The sequence below is a fragment of the Embiotoca jacksoni genome, unplaced genomic scaffold (genome assembly GCF_022577435.1).
Source record: "Embiotoca jacksoni isolate LCO1_2020_lvr unplaced genomic scaffold, fEmbJac1.0.p SCAF_4, whole genome shotgun sequence".
NCBI lineage: Eukaryota > Metazoa > Chordata > Actinopteri > Embiotocidae > Embiotoca > Embiotoca jacksoni.
Genome location: NW_027185392.1, coordinates 10,699,564 through 10,717,964, shown reverse-complemented (window position 1 = coordinate 10,717,964; position 18,401 = coordinate 10,699,564). Strand labels below are relative to the sequence as shown.

General features: G+C 39.8%; 1 protein-coding gene across 1 annotated transcript in view; it reads right to left on the bottom strand.

Moving 5' to 3' along the window:
* Positions 1–18,401, bottom strand: part of LOC138209189 (alpha-1,6-mannosylglycoprotein 6-beta-N-acetylglucosaminyltransferase B-like) — a 106,162-nt gene that overhangs the window by 5,574 nt on the left and 82,187 nt on the right. Inside the window, exons 9-14 of the mRNA XM_069167592.1 lie at positions 15,980–16,111; positions 8,577–8,710; positions 7,366–7,496; positions 3,047–3,205; positions 2,641–2,787; positions 2,172–2,288 (exon numbers count right to left, since the gene is read on the bottom strand). Of these exons, the coding sequence (XP_069023693.1) occupies positions 2,172–2,288; positions 2,641–2,787; positions 3,047–3,205; positions 7,366–7,496; positions 8,577–8,710; positions 15,980–16,111 (820 nt within the window). The remainder of the gene's footprint in view (positions 1–2,171; positions 2,289–2,640; positions 2,788–3,046; positions 3,206–7,365; positions 7,497–8,576; positions 8,711–15,979; positions 16,112–18,401) is intronic.

Sequence of the window (18,401 nt, the reverse complement as noted above, 5' to 3'; positions counted from 1 at the left end):
TCAAGTGAAAACCAGTGAGAAGCAAGTATGCAGGGATGATGTAATTCAAAAAGTTACATAGTGCAAATCTGATCAAAGCCTTATGCTAATCTACTTTATAAACTGGAGCAGAAAATAAACATTTGAACAGAAGGGAAGGACACGCCAGCTTCCTGCAAAAACAGCCTACGTGCAAAAGGCTTCGATCACTTTTCTCGTTTAGCTTTACTCAACCATGGAAGGTGACTTGGAGCACATTCTCATTTACAAGTGTGGTCTTGAGTGGGGCTTTTGAAATGCTGTCAGCAGCAGTGGCAGCAAGCAGCAGCATACTTTTTAAGGTTAGCGTTGTGTGCAGGTGTTGTAGTGAAAGAATGACCTTCATGATTAAAAGGGTGTATTGGATATGCATATCTGTGGGAGTCGTGCAAATGTTGTGGTGGACTCGACTTGTAGATTTTAAAAGAGAAATCTTCACCAATTGCTGTCAATTTTTAATAAAAAACAATCTGGTCTCCAACAGGATGTTATCAAAACTGAGGTAAGGTTATCACATACATGCACAGACTGCTTTTGTTTCTACTTGAAATTTGTGACGTATTTCATGTTTGTAAACGTCTGAACACTCGAGTTTGTAATTCTCAATTCGGTCCCTGATGGTCTTAGTTCAGGCTCAGATTTTTGAATTTTTCCAGCCAGTTTGAGAGGGCCGGGTTCTGTGCTGCGGTGGATAAATGAACAGTGCAAAGGTGTGGAGGTTCTTCCAAAGCTGTGGGTCTGATTTGTGTCAGAAATTACAGACGAGGTAAATTATAAATCCCCAGAAGAAGCTTTGGTGAAACAAGCATCAGGGGGACAGCAAGTGTTTTTAATTCACAAAACAGGTGCTCTATAGCTGTATAGTAAATCTCTCCTACTTTCTGTACAGTTCATCTGCACTCGGCAGAATCATGCAGTACTTATTTTTTGAAAACATAAAAAAAGAAGTGTAGGAAGGATCGTCGGATATAAGAAATGTTTGAGTGACAGAAAGAAAGAGAGAGCGAGAGAGGGAGAGAGAGAGAGAGAGAGAGAGAGAGAGAGAGAGAGAGAGAGAGAGAGAGAGAGAAAGAAAGAAAGAAAGGATTTATTGCAACATGAGGACTTGTCAGCCAGCCAGAGATTGCTTTGTCCTGCATGACTGAGCATGAGCCTCTGCCACAGACATAGTGTGTGTGTGTGTGTGTGTGTGTGTGTTAGTATGTGTCTTTAAGTTAATGGCTGTAATGTGCAGGTAAGGCTCTGTGTGCTGATGTGCCTGATCTGCGCACTGTCAATGTGTTGGTGTGTGTGCTCAGATAAGAGCAAGCACAAGAATATTATCTGACTGTTTGTGTGTGTGTGTGTGTGTGTGTGTGTGTGTGTGTGCTGGGGCATTGTGCCTCCAGTGAAGGGTGAAGTGGTCCATCAGCTCTTTCCCACTGGTCTGTCAGTGCAGATGGAGACAGCGCAGTCAACCACTGTTACTGAACTGTAACTAGTCTGACAACACAGACAAGACGATGAGATGAAAACAGCCACGCACGCACACGCACACACACACACACACACACACACACACACACACACACAAAAATCTCAAATCTTCATAAACACTACCATTGGTACTATGGTAAAGCTATATTTGACTATGATGTGATGATGTGATGACATTTTAGTGCAACACAATGCAATAACTAAAATGTAACTATATCTCTTTGTCAGATTGAAAAGTAAGTTAAGGAATACAGACTGAATACATTTTAGACAAACAGGTACTGTTCATATTTCACTGACATACCGGCTGAGAAGATGCTTTCTTTAGATATGTAAGGCTGTAAGCACAGTCGTGATCCACTGCTTCATCCCTGTCATTGTGCCAATTTAATGAAGTTGATGCTTAAAGATAACATTTTAACTTAAGCACACACTCTAGATTGATCAATGTAGATTGATATAGAAAAGGTTAGAGGGCAAAATCTGCCTGCTTGGCACATTTGTCTTCTACTTTAATGAGAACAGAGCTTTCTTCTTTCATCTACAAGTTTTAGTCGATGTAAGGCCTTGAACTTACTCTCCATATTTCTGTTTTCTCTGTTGTATGTTCATTCCCCTGATATGCTTTTTTTGTACTTAAAGTCCCATCTTTCATCCCCGTGAGTGTGTGTGAGTACCTTAGTCCTCATTATTTCCCTGATAGCGGAGTCAAACTCCAGGGAGTTGTTATAGTCCACAGTCATGACGTGAGGTCTGCCGATGTACTGCTCTGCATACGGATGCTGGGAGAACACCTACAGAAAACACAGATAGGGCATTCAGAAAGAGCTCTCAAGACTAATAATATATAAATAACTTGCAGAGAGTTAGATAATTTTTTGAGGCTCAACTTCTCTGCACAATGATGAGGATGCTGTCAGTGATAACAAAGTCAAGTCTGTCAATGATCATTCTTCATGTTTAAACATAACAATAGTTACAACCGTATGACCACCATCTTCCCGCCTCTTTAAAGTGGTAACAATGCCTCGAATGTTTGAGCCAGTACCTTTAAAGGATCTGCTGATGACTTAAGTTATTTGTCAGCTCAGCCAAAATATTCTATTACTGACTGACTTGGGGAATAAATAAAAATAATGAACTTACCTCTCTAGATGTGGGCTTGCCTCTGAAAAACTCGTGATTTAGTGAGCTGTGGGGTGGGTGGAACTTGGGCTGGAGGAAAATGCAACCATTTGCTATGGCTTCAAGAGGGGCTGGGCCTTCGTAGGGGAAACCAAAACCAATGAAGAGCTAAAAAAAAATAATCAGAAAATGTTATTTTGTAATGTGGTGATTAACATCAGCGTGATTTTAGACGAGGTACAGTCATGTGGTGTGCCTGTATGTTAAAATCAGTCTCTGTATTAATTTAAAAAGCAGCTCTTGTAATCTCATAAGAAAGACAGACTTCCAGCTGCACATCAAGAATCTGTGTTCACTCTGAATGACAGCTGTGGGGACAATTCATCAGATGTGTGCAGAAAATACAATATTTTCTTTAGTCTCTTGCCTTGGCCTTACGCAACAGTTGCTGCAGCTCATGCTGAGGCAGCAGGCCGTGGTTTTTCACAAAGGCTGGCACCTCTGGAGGTCTCTGGGTCTCATAGTAGACTGTACCATGAACTTCCATGTACCTGTGGAGAATCTGCAGGAAACCCTCCTTACCCTGCTGAAAGAGCGGACAAAGATGGTTTGGTCAGATAGAGGGTGAGGAGCGAATACAGGAGGGTGTATGGAGAAATAGTACGTTAGAAAAAGAACAGTACAAAGAAGAATATGATTAAAGAATTTAGGTAAAAGCACATTGTACCGAGTCTGTATTCTCTCTCAGCTTTGAGTGTCTGAGTATGTATTTGTCAGCTTTGTGTATCATATGGGCGTATCGCAACATCTAAGACTATATTTAAGGTGCATATATCTTTTATAAAACCCTTTTAATATGGAATTAACTTGCGTTCACGTCAGAACATTTTCAGGTCCTTTTCATTTCTATTCACGCTAGAATCCATAAGAGAACAGGAAACATACTCTCTGTTTTTCTCCTCTTTTAATATGCAACCCAGTCATCTTTCAGTAAGTAGGACAACAACAACACAGTGTGGTTTCTTTAAGCCAGAGTTTGACCTGGTGAAACTTCCATTCTCTCAGTTCCTACTCACCATCAACATTGCCAAACCACTGATTTAGTTGTTCACAACTACAACTAGCTACTACTACAGCTATCCTCGAGCTACCAGACTATTGCTTACAGCTTCAGTTTTCACTGTGATTATAGTCTGAATGTGTTGCTCATATTAATTTCTGCTCAGCCAAACTAAAGGGCGGACCAAACAGCAAACAGTGATGGTGGTTAAGTGTGATGACGCTGAAGTCAAGTGTTTTTTTTCTAAATGTTGTCTCAGCAGTTGCAGAGTGTCAATCGGTTTTTAACAGATACTGATTGGTTAAAGCTGCCCCAATAGTTTCAAAATTAACTGCAGACAATTTCCTACGGTGTGAAACCAGATCCAGATATTCACCAGGCTACATAAATGCTGCCTTTAATTTCTGTGTGAAAAATGGTCTGACTAAATAAACATACACATTTTTGTCTAAATGTGGGGTTATTCCAACTACTTTGTGTATGGTTTTAGCGGGCACTTCACTTACACTAATTTTTGCCACAGGGAAAGTACACTGTGAATGTTTTAAACATGTATATGAATAAAACTGACTTCTGTCTGACAACCAAACAACTCTAAATATTTTACCCTACTTAATCTGTTACCTTACATATCATCCATACATTATATCAATGGGTAGTTACCAAAACAATTCTGAACAGAAAAAATGTTATAGAAATGATGTTGGTATTTCTTTTATAAAAGTATTGTACTTGGTCTTGTTGTCCCAAAGCATGCAAGCATTTCGTCCCTGAGCTGAGAAAGCCACAGGGGCAGGCTTTCAAAGTCAAGGTTGAGCACAATAACCGGCAGAACAAAAAACAACTAGCATCAGTTAACAACCAAAACTTAATCATGAGCATGGAGCGTAACCTTGACCAAGGTATTGACCGGCGGGCCAGTGTTAAGCAGCTTACTGTATTCCTCTGCTGTGGTGTGGGCCCCCCGCACAGCCGTAATTGGAGGCTGTAGGAATCAATAGCTTCCTCTGTGAGGATTTTCCCAGCCAATTAGGAGATTAGCTCAAGCACTAAGTGCAGCCGACAACGACAATGAATTAGCAAGAGAAACACAGGCGCGTAAGAGTGCAGATTCCATAACCTGCACTTGCAACTCTCTGTCACTGTGTGTGTGTGTGTGTGTGTGTGTGTGTGTGTGTGTGTGTGTCCAAGAACTCTCCCAACATGCATTCGATTAGGAATAGTAATAAGTATGTTCTGCTTTCGTGGTTTCTGTCCCTCACCTCATTTCTTGTAAAGCAGATTTTAAAAAGGTTTACAGGACATTAACATGTTGATTTCTGTTGCATGTCGGAAGGATAAAAATAAGAAAGCATGATTGCACAGCCTCATGCCCCTTAGTTTATCTCCTTTGCTGCATAGTAAAGGTAGTTAGTGAATAGTATTATAAAGAAAATGTAAAATCAGACTTTTATTTTGTTCAAACTAATCTTTTGGTTGCTACGTTGAAATATTTCCTCATATCTTAAAACAGTCTTTTTGTTCTTCAGATATCACTAGAGAAAAGTTTGCTGGATTTAGGTGTATTCAGTGGTGAACATAACATTGTCTTCTTGTAACATTTGTTGTGTTTGCTGGAATCTAAACTTTGATAAATTCACTAATAGAACAATTTCCCTACAATTTTGACAGCATCCAGGACTGGCTGCCACACAGGGGGAAATACTACATATTCTGTGCTGCAGTACTTTTGAATAGATATTTTTTATTATGGTAACCAAACCCCACAAGAAGGGACTGAATTTTCTGTTGCAAAAAAACACATCGCTCGAATGCCTGGCTGCCTGACCAGTGTTTTCTGACAAGTAAGAAGATAAAAAGATGACTATCAAAACTCTCAGGGTGATGGCCGTCCCTGATGAACACTGCGTCCTATTTGAGTGTACTTATGAATATGTGACAAGTAGAGTCTCGTAAATCCTTTTTGGGTCAGCCACGACAAGAGTTGTGTTTCTATAAAAAAAATATTTCATGATATTTTTTCCTTTTATTAGATCGTTAGACAGACAGGAAATATGGGAAAGAAAGCTGACATGCAACTAAGGCCCGCCTGGCCAGGTGTCACATCCGGGTACTTGCCCTTTTGATATATATTAATTGTGTTTTTTAGATTTACATTGGCTGTGACATGGACACAGGTACATTTAGTGAAAGTAACAGGCTCTTACCTGAAGCTAATGAGCATCCAGCCAGATGCAATGATTCGCCACAAAAGAAAGAAGGATAGAAACAAACAAAGAGAGGAAAATAAATCCAGACTAAATTGTAGCAAAACAACAATGCAACAATAGATGAAAGAAAAAGTAAAGGGGAGACAAAAATTTACACATTGCATTTTCTGCCTTTTTCATCCAGCTTTTGTAGATTAGAGTATTGTACTTTCATTGCCTCTCACAACCGTACTTTCATATGCAACAACTAAAGGAATTCAGGGAATTGTATATAGAGACAGTAATGACTGCAAATAACATCTTTATAATCATTTTAACAATGGCGGCACAACTGTGCCCCTCCATATAGTGCAGATAAACAAGCAGACAGCTGAGAAGAAACTGACATGCCTGTAAATTAAAACTGTAAGGTTGTGCACAATAGAGCCACTTAAAGCTGCTGGTGAAAACAGCAGGATGTTCAAATGCTGTCACTACTGCAATTTTTGGTTGGGAGCATTGTGTGTCGGTAAGTGTCTGCATGTATCTACGCTGACAGTCTGTAGTAAAACCTTTCCATATACAGTTCTGTGCCAATGTTTTTAGATGTTAAAAGGCGCCTGATCTGAATCTACCGACACCAATCCCAAACATGCAGCCAGAGTCATGAAGAGCTATCTCCAGTGACAAGAAGGAGTCGTGCAAAAGATCTAACGCCCCCCACAGAGTCCTCATCTCATCATCACAGAGTCAGTCTGGAATTACTTGAAGAGATAGAAGAAACAGAGACAGTATAAATCCACAGAGGGACTGTGGCAAATTCCCCAAAATGCTTTGAACAACCTACCTGCCAAGTACCTATACTTAAGTCTTACCACAAGCATTTCACTGTACAATTGTTCCTGACACAATAAGCATTTGACAAATAAACTTAAACCTCAAAAAACCTTGGAGAACTGGGTCTGTTTTAAAAGGTGGTTACACCAACTACTGATTTGATCTCGGATTTTTTGTGTTTTCTGTACTTTGTATGAAATTGAATGAAACCAATCGATCATTACATATAAAAAGGATCCTTACTTTAATCTTAGTGCCTGAAAAGTTAGCAGAGTACTGTATATTTGTCTTTTTGTTTGTTTATGTGTATGTATGAAGGTGTAATCAGGTGCATTCAGGCATTACATATAGTATACAGCCCTGCAAATACGCAGGGCTCATGCATACGATTATATAGAAGTGTTTACATTTGCATGATTGCCTACATACAGCACTCTCCATATGTTTGTGTGTGTATTTAATGTATAAACCTTTCTTCAGGATTTCATTTATTTTTTGCATTGGAAACACTCATGGGCAACACTACACAACATAAACAATAACAGAGATTCACTGAGACAGTTTTTTAGTTTGTTGTTGCTATTATTCTAGAAAACAAACAGCCTCTGCCATAGCAAGCTGATGTACAAATGCAGGATCTGTGTGAATTGTCGTCTATACCTTCCACATGCTGGCCTCTTTCCCGTACACGACTGCCATGTTGTTGACTTTGTTCTGCTGGATGCTCCTCTTCTCCGTCTCATTCAGCTCCTCCGAAACGAAACCCATGAATGAGTTGTCTGGCGTGTGAGCTGAATGTGCGCGTGTGTGTGTGTAGTAAGGAAATGTAGGATAGTAGTAAGTGGAGCGAAAACAATCCGAAAAGGAAAGAAGAAGAGAGGGAAAGAAGGAACGTTATATTGTAAGTGAGAGAATAAGAAGAAAAGAGCACTGTATACTAATGTGCCTCAGTTCAATGGCTCAGTCAGTGTGATCATCGCCTCTCTAACTGTTATTAATGGTGATTATCACAAAACCAGCTGCCTTTGGCTTTGTAAGACTGAGCATACTGTTACTGTATTCACTGAAATTGTATGTACTTGCTGTGAGTTAAGGTATTTTAAACAATCAAAGCCAACTGCATTCATGATTCAAAGCTATTTACTTTTGTCAAATCACTTTTCCAAATTGTATTCTCACAGTTGTAGCTCATTTTCATTTTTTGCAAAGTACATTCTTCTGTATTCGAGAACATAAATAAATGACCGCTCCTACTGCTTTATCACAATCATGAGGCAGTTGATGATGGTTGAGTCAGTCATTATAGCTTTGGACAGTGTGAAACATGGGCGTCAACAGCAGGCGATGTATTGACGTTATAATGACCCTGCTACTGAGTGCCAACAAGAGCCGAATGGGCATGATACTTCTGAAAGCTGAATGTGAGAGCAGAAGAGAGTTAAACTGTCAATGTTTCAGTCAGGAAGCGAGGAGACAGACAGCAATGAGGGCTTTGAAAAGCACATCAGACATATTGTGTAGCATATAACAGAGAGAAAAACAGAGGAGATAAAGCATAGACACGACTTGAAGGAATGCTAGAAGCTGGCAGTTGCTGAATATAGTCACATTAAACGCATTGCTTCAAATTAATGTGAACAAGCAGCCAGACCTGTCAAAGAAAGTGAAAACATCGAATTGGAGTCATTTTGTCGTATTTGGAGTGACTGTCAACTGGTGACAGGTCTGTGTGTGTACTCATGTTTTGAAGGTACAAATTACAAATTCATGACCAGATGGTGAACACAGAATGTGAAAGTCAACATAATGAATTATGTACAACAAACCTTTGGTTACATTATTAAAAGTTAAGGAAATAAATGTGTTCTTACGAAACATGGTCATGTACTGCCTGGCGTTGAGGTTCCAGTAGCCCCAGTTGGTTCGGTAGCCGTGCAGGGTAGCATACTCCTCATGATTGTAAGCCGGCTCCGTCCCAAATGTGTCAATCACTCGGATATGACATCTGTAAAGGCACAGTAAAACCACTTTTATATTAACGGTTTGTGACAAAACACGCTGTAAAGGATTAGTTGATATATAATAATGATGTATATAATTGCAGCTATATTATACAGTCTTATCAAGCATTTAAAAACGGTTTCTACACCACTTATGGACACTTTGTATCGGGACTTATATAAAAAAACATATATCAATATGAAAAAGATATAAACATTGAAAATGTTTTCATATTTTCTTGCAAGTACCGTGCTAGGTAAGTGTTTATGTTTATAAATGCCACATAGTGGTTAAAATAAAGTGTACTGAGGAGGGTCCTCCACACTTCATCTGTTTGTTATTTTGTATGAAGCTTGTTAATTACTTAAATTTTCTGAGAAGAAGCTGAAACATTTTCGTGAGCTTGGTGATTTCCGACAAATTTAAGCTCACTTTCCCCACTTGCAAAACTCCCCACTTGAGCAACTTGTCCTGATATACAGTATAGATAGACTGTTAGACTAAATTATTAGATAGGCCTAATACAATATTTAAAATGACATAAAAAAATACCAAACAAAAAAAATAGAACAGAAAGGATAAAACCAAACTGCACTTCATGTTGAAAATACACCATAAAAATGTAATAACAATATAGACAGACAGCACAATAACACAATCAAATCTGCAGGTTTGTCAAAAGTGGAAAACAAAAAGCTAAAAATGAAGTTACTGCCAAATAACCACAACAACAACAACAGCAACCAGCAGTGTGGGAGGTTTGACATGAAAATGAAAAAAATAAAAATAAACCAACACTGATGTTTAGAGGTTGAAGTTGCGATATGGGCACTTTTAGAGTTTCCAGCTGAATGCTTTGCAGCACAGCACTGGAGCACAACTGAGGTTCATAACAGGATCATTCAGACACACACGTGATCTTTAACACACGCACACACACGCACGCGCGCACGCACAAAGTTCACCATGCTTTTGTCTGTACAAGAGAGGGGCCGCTCTGTGAGCTCATGGGATTAGCAAAAGCTAAAAGGTGGCAGAGTCCACTTCCTCAGCTCTGAGACTATTTCCTGGTAGATCACTGTGTGTGTCTGTGTGTGTGTGTGTAAAAGAGAAAGCGATATTCCAATAAAAACCTTCGGATAATCTGAAGAGCACTTAAAGGCTAAGGCCTCTGTATATCTCATTAAGAAAGTCACTGAAGTTTGTCCAGGCACACCGCTGGGCTTGAATCTGTACACAATCATCTGTTTTCACATACTCACGTTCTCATATAAGACAATGCAATTAATGCATGAACTTTTAAGTATGAATACTATTTCAGTGTGTGATTGTCCAGAATTACTATTCATAAACTGCGATGCTGTAAATCTGTTGCCTGCAAAAAACCCTCCTGCCGATGCCTTCAGCTGTCACATGACCATTCCCTTTCAAGTCTTCGCAGCCTCTTGACAATCTTCTAGTCAAACAACATTTTCAATCATGCTCCTAATTCAGATAAAAATGTTTTGTTGTGGCTTTGTTTCATGGTCTATTGAAGCATCTCACAGTTGGGAAATCAGTTTCCCTGACTCTCCTGTGATGGTTTTCTGTGTATAAGCTTGTTGAGCATTGGTGCAAATGGTACATTAAGAAAAAAACAACCTTACATTTTGATCCTGATAAACTCACACCATAACTTTTTTGAAACTTATCCCCTCAATTAAGCCATGTGATCTAAACAGTACTGAAGGGTTTGATGTTTTGTCTTTGTATTTTTGAACATTGTTGCCTTTATTGGATAGAGACAGTGAAGTACAGGCAGGAAATGAGGGAGGAGTTGAAGAATGACATGCAGCAAAAAGTTGTTCCAGCCGGGACTTAAACCACAACTTGCTGCCCAGAGAACACACCGCATAATGTATGCATTTGACCCACTCAACTACTTATTAGTATTGCAGTCAGTATTACCAGACTTCCACTTAAGTAAATATGTCAACATGTTGAACAAGAGTTTGATTTACAGCTAAATGTGAGCCGAACAAGTTAGACATGCTGGATCCCTAACCTTTAAAATTCTGTTTTTAACTTTCTGCACTAGCAATTAGGTTTGCATTCATTATGTAGTACTTGAAGACAGTCATTTATTTTGGTGTTCATCCAATTTCAGGAGCTTTAATGCTGAAAGCATGAAAAAAATAATCCCTGGACGGCCTTTCATTCTCGTTGGAGACAATGTGACACCACATCCTTGTTTGACACTTCTCAGTGTGGGACTCACAGGATGAAATTCTGCAGAAAACACCGTGTGTCTACTTGTAAGGGTCAGAGAAAGCTGACAATAAATTATTAATGATAAATGTTCCTTTACTTGTCTCTGCCCTACCTTCCTTCCTTCCTCCCTCCCTCCCTCCAACCTGCGCTATCACATATCGCTAGCTCTGAGACGGTGAAAATGTTTCTGCCACAAGATAAGAGGTCCCGAAGGGAGGGAAAAAGTGGAGGAAGAGGGGATAAGCAGAAGAGTAGCTGAGCTGAATATCTAACGGGAGATCACAGTATGGGGCTAATCTGGGTTAAACGGCTGCTCAGCAAGGCTCAAAAGTCCTCAGGGGTGAGGGGAATATGGCAGGGTGGCACATCGTCAGTCTTAAGATTTAAATGTGGGGAGTTAGAAGAACTTAGATTTCATTGGATAGCAGCCTTAACTTTAAACTTTAATTGTGAGCTATTACCTAATGTGCTGAGAAATAGATAGTGATAGTGAGTGAGTGATAAAGTTTCACTATTAGTTAGCAGGATGAATGCTGAAAGTTGTGTTCACACATGTAGTGTAACCCTGACCTTATCTAGACATTACCCAAGGGAGCCAAAGACACAAATGCCTGAATCAGTTGGATCAGATTTTTACAGGACTTTACCCTGCCAGCTTCTTGGTACAAATTCAGTGCAATGTCCATTTGAGGGGGCGTGTTGATGATGTTTCAATTATACCTTCAGCAAGCTCTACACCAAACAACTGGGAAAACAACATCCTTTCTGTAGAATAAGTCTCAAACTTTGAGGATATGTCGGCGTGTCAGCTAACTCAAGATTTTCTACGTTCTTTAATAATATGATAACTACATCAATGGTTTGTTTTTATTCTGCCATTTCAGCTGCTGCTTCACCGCTAACATGCTGCTCATTCTTCTTCTCCTGTATTGACACGGCGTGATCGTGAGAAAGTGACAGGCTATAATGGCCACTCTTGTACACTTGTGTGAGTATAATTGAGTGTTAGCTGGTAGCCCAGCAGCTGATAAATGGGCCTGTAATTGTAAAGTATTCAGTCTTCTGTCTAACGTTACGATAATCACTCTTCTCCTGCGGTTGAAATCCTTTTGTGTTTGTTGACACTTGCATTCGGGAGGGTGCTGGGGTCAGCGATGCCCCTCAGATTCTAAATACAGCATCACACCACACACCGCCACGTGTATGCCCACTTCAAATTATTTTTGATAACTTTCAGTTGGCTCATTGCCTGATTGAAATGGCAGGGTCCGAGTTTGAAAGCATTTTTAATTTGCCAACTGAATCTGTGCCTGCAGTCCAAAGATTGTTCAAATATGGGGGCAGCAGAGATTTGCTACCCCAGTGGCTGCCAGCAAACCATTTGTCACACATTTGCCTGCATCAGTTCATCACACCCAACATGGCGATAATGTGAGATGCAAGATATTCCCTCACTGTATAAGTGAAAGCATTGTGCTGCAGAGTTATTGGAGGATTGTGCCAGTTTATTGCAGTCCAGATAGAAGCCTCTGTCCTGTCTCTCTTCATGGCTCCATATCTGTCTCTTGTTTGCTTAACAGTCAAGGGGGGAAAAAAGCAGCAGATTTAGAGAGCTTCACACAAAAATGTAATTTACCATATTTCATGGTTAACCCTGAACCGTCTGCGATTTACAGGGTAATTTCAATATCTTCACTTTTAAGCTCATATCTTGGTCATTGTAGGTGACTATCATTCATGCTATATCTTGTTTTTTCCAGAACAGTCTAGGCAATCCACATCTTCCATCGCCTTATTTGATAATACTTAAGATATTTTTTTACAATAGCCTTTGTATCAAGAGAAAAAAAAAGTCACCTTATGAAATTGTCATACTTTAGTCAGTAGAGATATCTTTTTATAATTGTGCAGAGAAGATTGTGTAGAATCTGGCAATATCTGAATCATGTTTGTGGGACACTGTATGACAAATTGAAAAATATGTGCTTCGTGCCTGACAGAAAATAAATGCCATGAATGGCCAGGGCCCCCAACAAGCAACTCACACTCAGGAATACATCCCTGTGATGTGTGCTAATATCTCTGCTGTCGTGTAGGCTGCAAATATGTTATTTATTTATTTTTTACATACAAAGTGGGATGTAATGTCATCTCTATATTGGAGACACGGCAGAATTCAGCTTTGATTCCAAAACTAGATTAGCTAAAAAAGCTTTGTTGTATAGAGAGACGACTGGTATCATCAGAAAGGATCAGTTCTGCTGTTTATTTTGATATACATTACATTGTGAAGCAATCTCAATTTGGGGATTTTTTTTTCCACCAAGAGTAGCGGAGATGGAGATGTGGAGATGGACGTACACATGCAGAGTGTAACAACGATTAAATCTGATGCAACTTTAAAGTTGATTTTTAACATGTGCTGAAAGCACAAATTTTTTATTATTTTCATTTTCACGGTGCAACTTTATCCTAGAGACTACCTTCCATCCTCTTCCGTCCATCTATCATTAATCCTCCATTATTAGTACAAGCACTGTTGCCTGCTTTAAGCCTTAGTAGAGTGTTATTGTTTTTTTGCTTTGTTTTGCTCCAGGCCTTCCCCTGGATATCTCCTTCGATCTGCCTCAACCAGAGCAGTAAACTCAGCATACAGAGCAAATCAATAAGCTTATCCTATTATCAGATGAGTGGGTGTGATTTAAGACAATCTGATATCAGTATCTTTACCAGCAGCACACATGAGTTGATACACTCTCGCGTGTGCAGATATACATTCAACGAACAAAACAGCACACTGTACAGTGCAGCGCCGAGTTGTTCAGGCATAATAAATGAAAGTGGATGTTGGTGGGAACATAAACAAAAGTAATTAAAGGGAGCTGAAGGGCCCCAAAGCTCACAGCACTTGATTAATGATTCCTTTCAGCACACAAGACTCCACCAGACCAGACAAGGCAAGAGAGAGAGAGAGGGAGAGCGCAGGGTGAATAGGTATGTCATTGACCTATCTCGGACCTCTGGGGGATTACGGACCTGGTGGCTTAAAATGAATGTATGAAGCAGTGAGGCACGAAGAAGGAAGGATAAAAAGAAATGTAGTCTTCTTGTTTTACACTGATAGAAATTAATGGTCTATGTAACATATCATGTACCTGACTGTAAATTTTAGTGGATCCTTTAAAGTGTTTGAATATATGTTCACTTGATCCATAAATAATTAAATATCCTTGTCATTCCTCTTCATATATTAGACCTACCAAAAGCGCATCCTCTCGTGAAAGTGAAGACAGATGTTCCTCGTTCAATTTGTATTGCTGAAACATTCAGATAATTCCTTTGCCGCAAGCTTCTGGGCGAACAATAGATTGTCTCTTACAAACACTAAAAGTCACATCCTGTTAGGGAAAGCAGAAATCAAGACTCCACACGGTAATGACGGAGCAAAGGACTGCTGACCTCAGCAAGCAATTAGGTGCTGACTGCTGGCTGGCTGGCTGTCTGGTGGAAATGTGGGTTTGTGTGTGTGTGTGTGTGGGACAAATCGTGAATAAGAGGAGACAGCAGAACAGTTGTGTGCTGGGAAAATAGCTCCAAAGCCCACAAGTAATGCATTTCTCTCGCTCATAATTGGATTTTAAAAATACATGGAGCGGCCCTTTAAATGTGGTGTCAGGTCGACTCCCGACACCTTCTACGCCTCTGTTTTGTGGTATCTCTTCTTCTTTGTTCTCTCTGTTCCCCTTTGTTGCCTGCTCTACACACCGTTTTATCTCCTCTAAACTCGTCCCTCTTTCACTTTCAGTTGGCTTCCTACTGACATAAGCCCTCTCCTCTTTTATCTTTCACTATTGCTTCCTTATGCTGGGAGCAAGAACAAGGAAAGCGAAATGTCAATTGCTGACATCACATACAGGGGGTAGACAAAGATGCCAATTAATTGGATGAGGAAACATGAGAGTGGGACAGAGGGGGGTGGCTGCAAGCTGTTTTTAAGGGGCTGGAGAGGACAAGGCTGAAGTTGGACTTTCGATCTTATTTGTTTCTGAGGCAACAACAAGAAAGACCTTAGACGATAACATGGGTTCATATTGTTGTGCTCTGCAACTAATATACATGTGGCACTTCAAATTATTGTTTTGGGTATTTCTTTATGTTATGTTGCCTTGGTCTATTTTTCAAGTTGTGGAATCTTTATAGTGATGCCAAAAGCCATTAAACACACTTTTGTAACAGCACAAAAAAAAAACCTCAGTCTAAACTATCCTCTTTCTCGTGGCAAATGTCTTCTGTTTTTTGCCTCTCTTCTTCTTCTTCTCTCCGTGTCTAACCACCTCTCTGTTGATGGCAGTGAGGCTCTGAGCTCATTCATACTGTAGTAATAAGCTGTTGAGACACGGTTTGATTGGAAATTGGTGCCAAGATTAACTGATGTATACGTGTATGTGTCTGTGTGTGTGTGTAGAGGGGGCTTCATGCATGCATGTCTCACATGCCTCCAATCTTGTACTACATGTGGTTTTTATTATTGTTCTAGCTGTGCAGGGTAATGTTGCATGACAGGTGGAGAAATGTGAATGCAGGTAGTGATGTTGTTTTATTTCATCACAACTTGCAAAATCATACGTGTTTGACATTCAGTGCATTTTGAGCTATTTTAACTGGAAGGGAATCAATCTTTAGAGGGAGGCAGAGTGTTTATGTGTGTGTGTGTGTGTGTGCGTGTGTGCGTGCGTGCGTGTGTGTGTGCGTGCGTGCGTGTGTTTATGTAACCGAACGGGAGTGTGACATTAACAAGGTGAATGAGTTATGGTGAGACATCTGGACAGAGACATGTACACATTATTACCAGCAATAATTAATCTATAAACACGGCCAATAAACCTTCTTGCCTGCCTAGAAGATTGCTGACACACACGCCTACACACATACAAATATGCACAGGTAAAGCAGCGCACACATATAGTGAGAAAACAGAGATACTTAAACTCCACACACACAAAGACAATGCACATCCACGTACTTGTGTTTTTTGAGTGAAAGTCCCATGTGCTGCTTCATCTGCTGCAGACCGTGGTAGTCGGTGTAGATGAGATCGAAGGGCAGCGGACCCGTGAGTGGGCAACTGCCTCTGCCTGGGGGAACGCCGAGGAACCTGCAACACACACAAATAAAACTCTCAGTTTGTACAAGCAGAGAAACATGACAGACAGAGAAGACAGAGGATTCACTCTAAAAAACACTGTGAGCACAGGGGACATGCTTCAGCCTGCATCCACACATTTATTATTAACTCACACAAAAACATTTCGATTTGTTACAGAAACAAAGGCTCGGAGAAGGTGTACATGAAGTCATGTTAGCTGGGAGTCAAATACATTCATTGACAGGTGAAGTGTGAGTGCTGACAGTGTTTAAACTTGCTTTACATATGAAAATGTGTAACATTCTTTTTGATGGGTGTTTTATAGTTTTCAAGTGTCTCAGATTCAAAGTGTCTACCGGTTCATTTATTTTTTCTTAATAAAGTGATCCAATGACATTGCATCTGCGACAATAATCTGGTCAAAACAAATTTTTGAGAGTTTCTATTGCAGAATGAGACCAAAACTGGGGCAAAGCATGAAAAAAAACCCATGAACGAACCTATTGTAGTCACAATAAAGGTTCCTTTCTCCACTGTGCCAAAACAATAGAGGCACCAGCATGTCCTTCAACAAAAGTTGGATGACTGCAAAGGTAAATAATCCAATGAAGTACAATACTGAAATGTACATCACTCTTTATATTTCCCCTTGCTTAGGTTAAAAGTTAAGTTAAAAGTCTAATTCCCCGAGAGTAAAGTAAAAACTAAAATTGTGTTTTGAATAAAAGTTCAATTGGGAAGTGTGTTTGTTGATCAGATAGTATTGAGATAGCAATGCTGAGTTCAATCAAAGCAAAGCCGGGGGCCACCGGGAAGGCCTTTGGCAAAACATAATTCAAACAAACAGGATGAAAAGAGCTGAATCAGTAATGACCTGTCTGAACTGTACCTTACAGATGCAACATCAGCATCAACAACAGATGGTCAGAGAGAGAGAGAGCGAGCGAGCATGAGAGAGAGACACAGTTTTATATAACGTTTTGAAATTGTACTGTGTGTCTGTATTAGGGATGTGCATGATCCCTACCTGCTGTGTTGTGAGAGCCAAACATTAGCAGATTGTCTATTGATACACAAATTTCTAGCATCTTCCCAGAAGTCAACTTTTGTTACAAAATGCACACGCACATGCACGCGCGCACGCACGCACGCACACACACACACACACACACACACACACACACACACACACACACACACTGCAAACCAAAGGAGAGAGGAAATATTATTAAAGGGTGCGCTGTACTGGTTTCACATCCTCGTTTGGCTTGGTTTTCATCTTATTGATCGAATGAGGGCCTCTCTGCTACAATGACAACAGACCTGCTGCTGAATATTTGACCTGTGAGTGGTCTGTTCGCTCTTACTTAGCTCATATTTCTGTGACAGATGAGGCCAAAGGCTAATGGAGACTGTAATACTGTACAATTTGTACCCCCAGTGAATTTCATCTTGCTGTGCTAGTTCTACATTGGAGTCTCTTTGGCTGGGCTGCTTATCCAAAGAGTAATTTGATAGTGTTTCAGGGCAGCACTTACAGGAGCTTTGCTGGCAGCTGCTAACCACGATCCGACAGGAGTGAAAACATGCGGATAAAAAAAGCTTGATGTGGTGATTGAACTGAAATGAAAAAAGGCACTAGTGCTGTACAGCAACAACTGCAGCATGTGATTGTTATATACAGATATGGCTTGGGAGTGTTTTGTCTGATGTATGATGAATGACTAGTAGCAATGAGACCGAATAAACAAAACTAAAAGCCAACTTCTAGTTTTTTCGGGATTTTGTAACTGAATTCATTGGTTGCCATGACTTCAGAAATACAGAATATTTTTGGATCATTATTATTTGATGTTGCAGTACTTTGAGGTAAAGCTAATCTAGCTATTTTGTATACTCTTCGGCAGTTATTTTATTTATTTATTTTTTTTTTAACTCATACTCTCAGACATAATCTTAGGTTTTTTGAAAGTAGAGGTATAGTAGCAGAAAATAAAAATACCTTAAAAATTGATCATGTTTTAATCTTAACAAAATGTTTAAATAAGTGTATTGATTGGATTTTCAAAGTCCAATTCTTACGAGGACAGCGGGCGATGTCATTGTTCAGATTTTTAAATCACAACTGTAACATTACCATCAATGTTTTGAAGCCCTGTAAGACATGAGGGGGTTTTAAGTGTGCACTCTGCCTGCCATGTATTTTGTTACATTAATTACACAATGTCTGCATTCGCCCTCATAAAAAATTTACATATTTTACAGTTGTAGAGGCCTATTCAAAGGGACTATTCAAAGA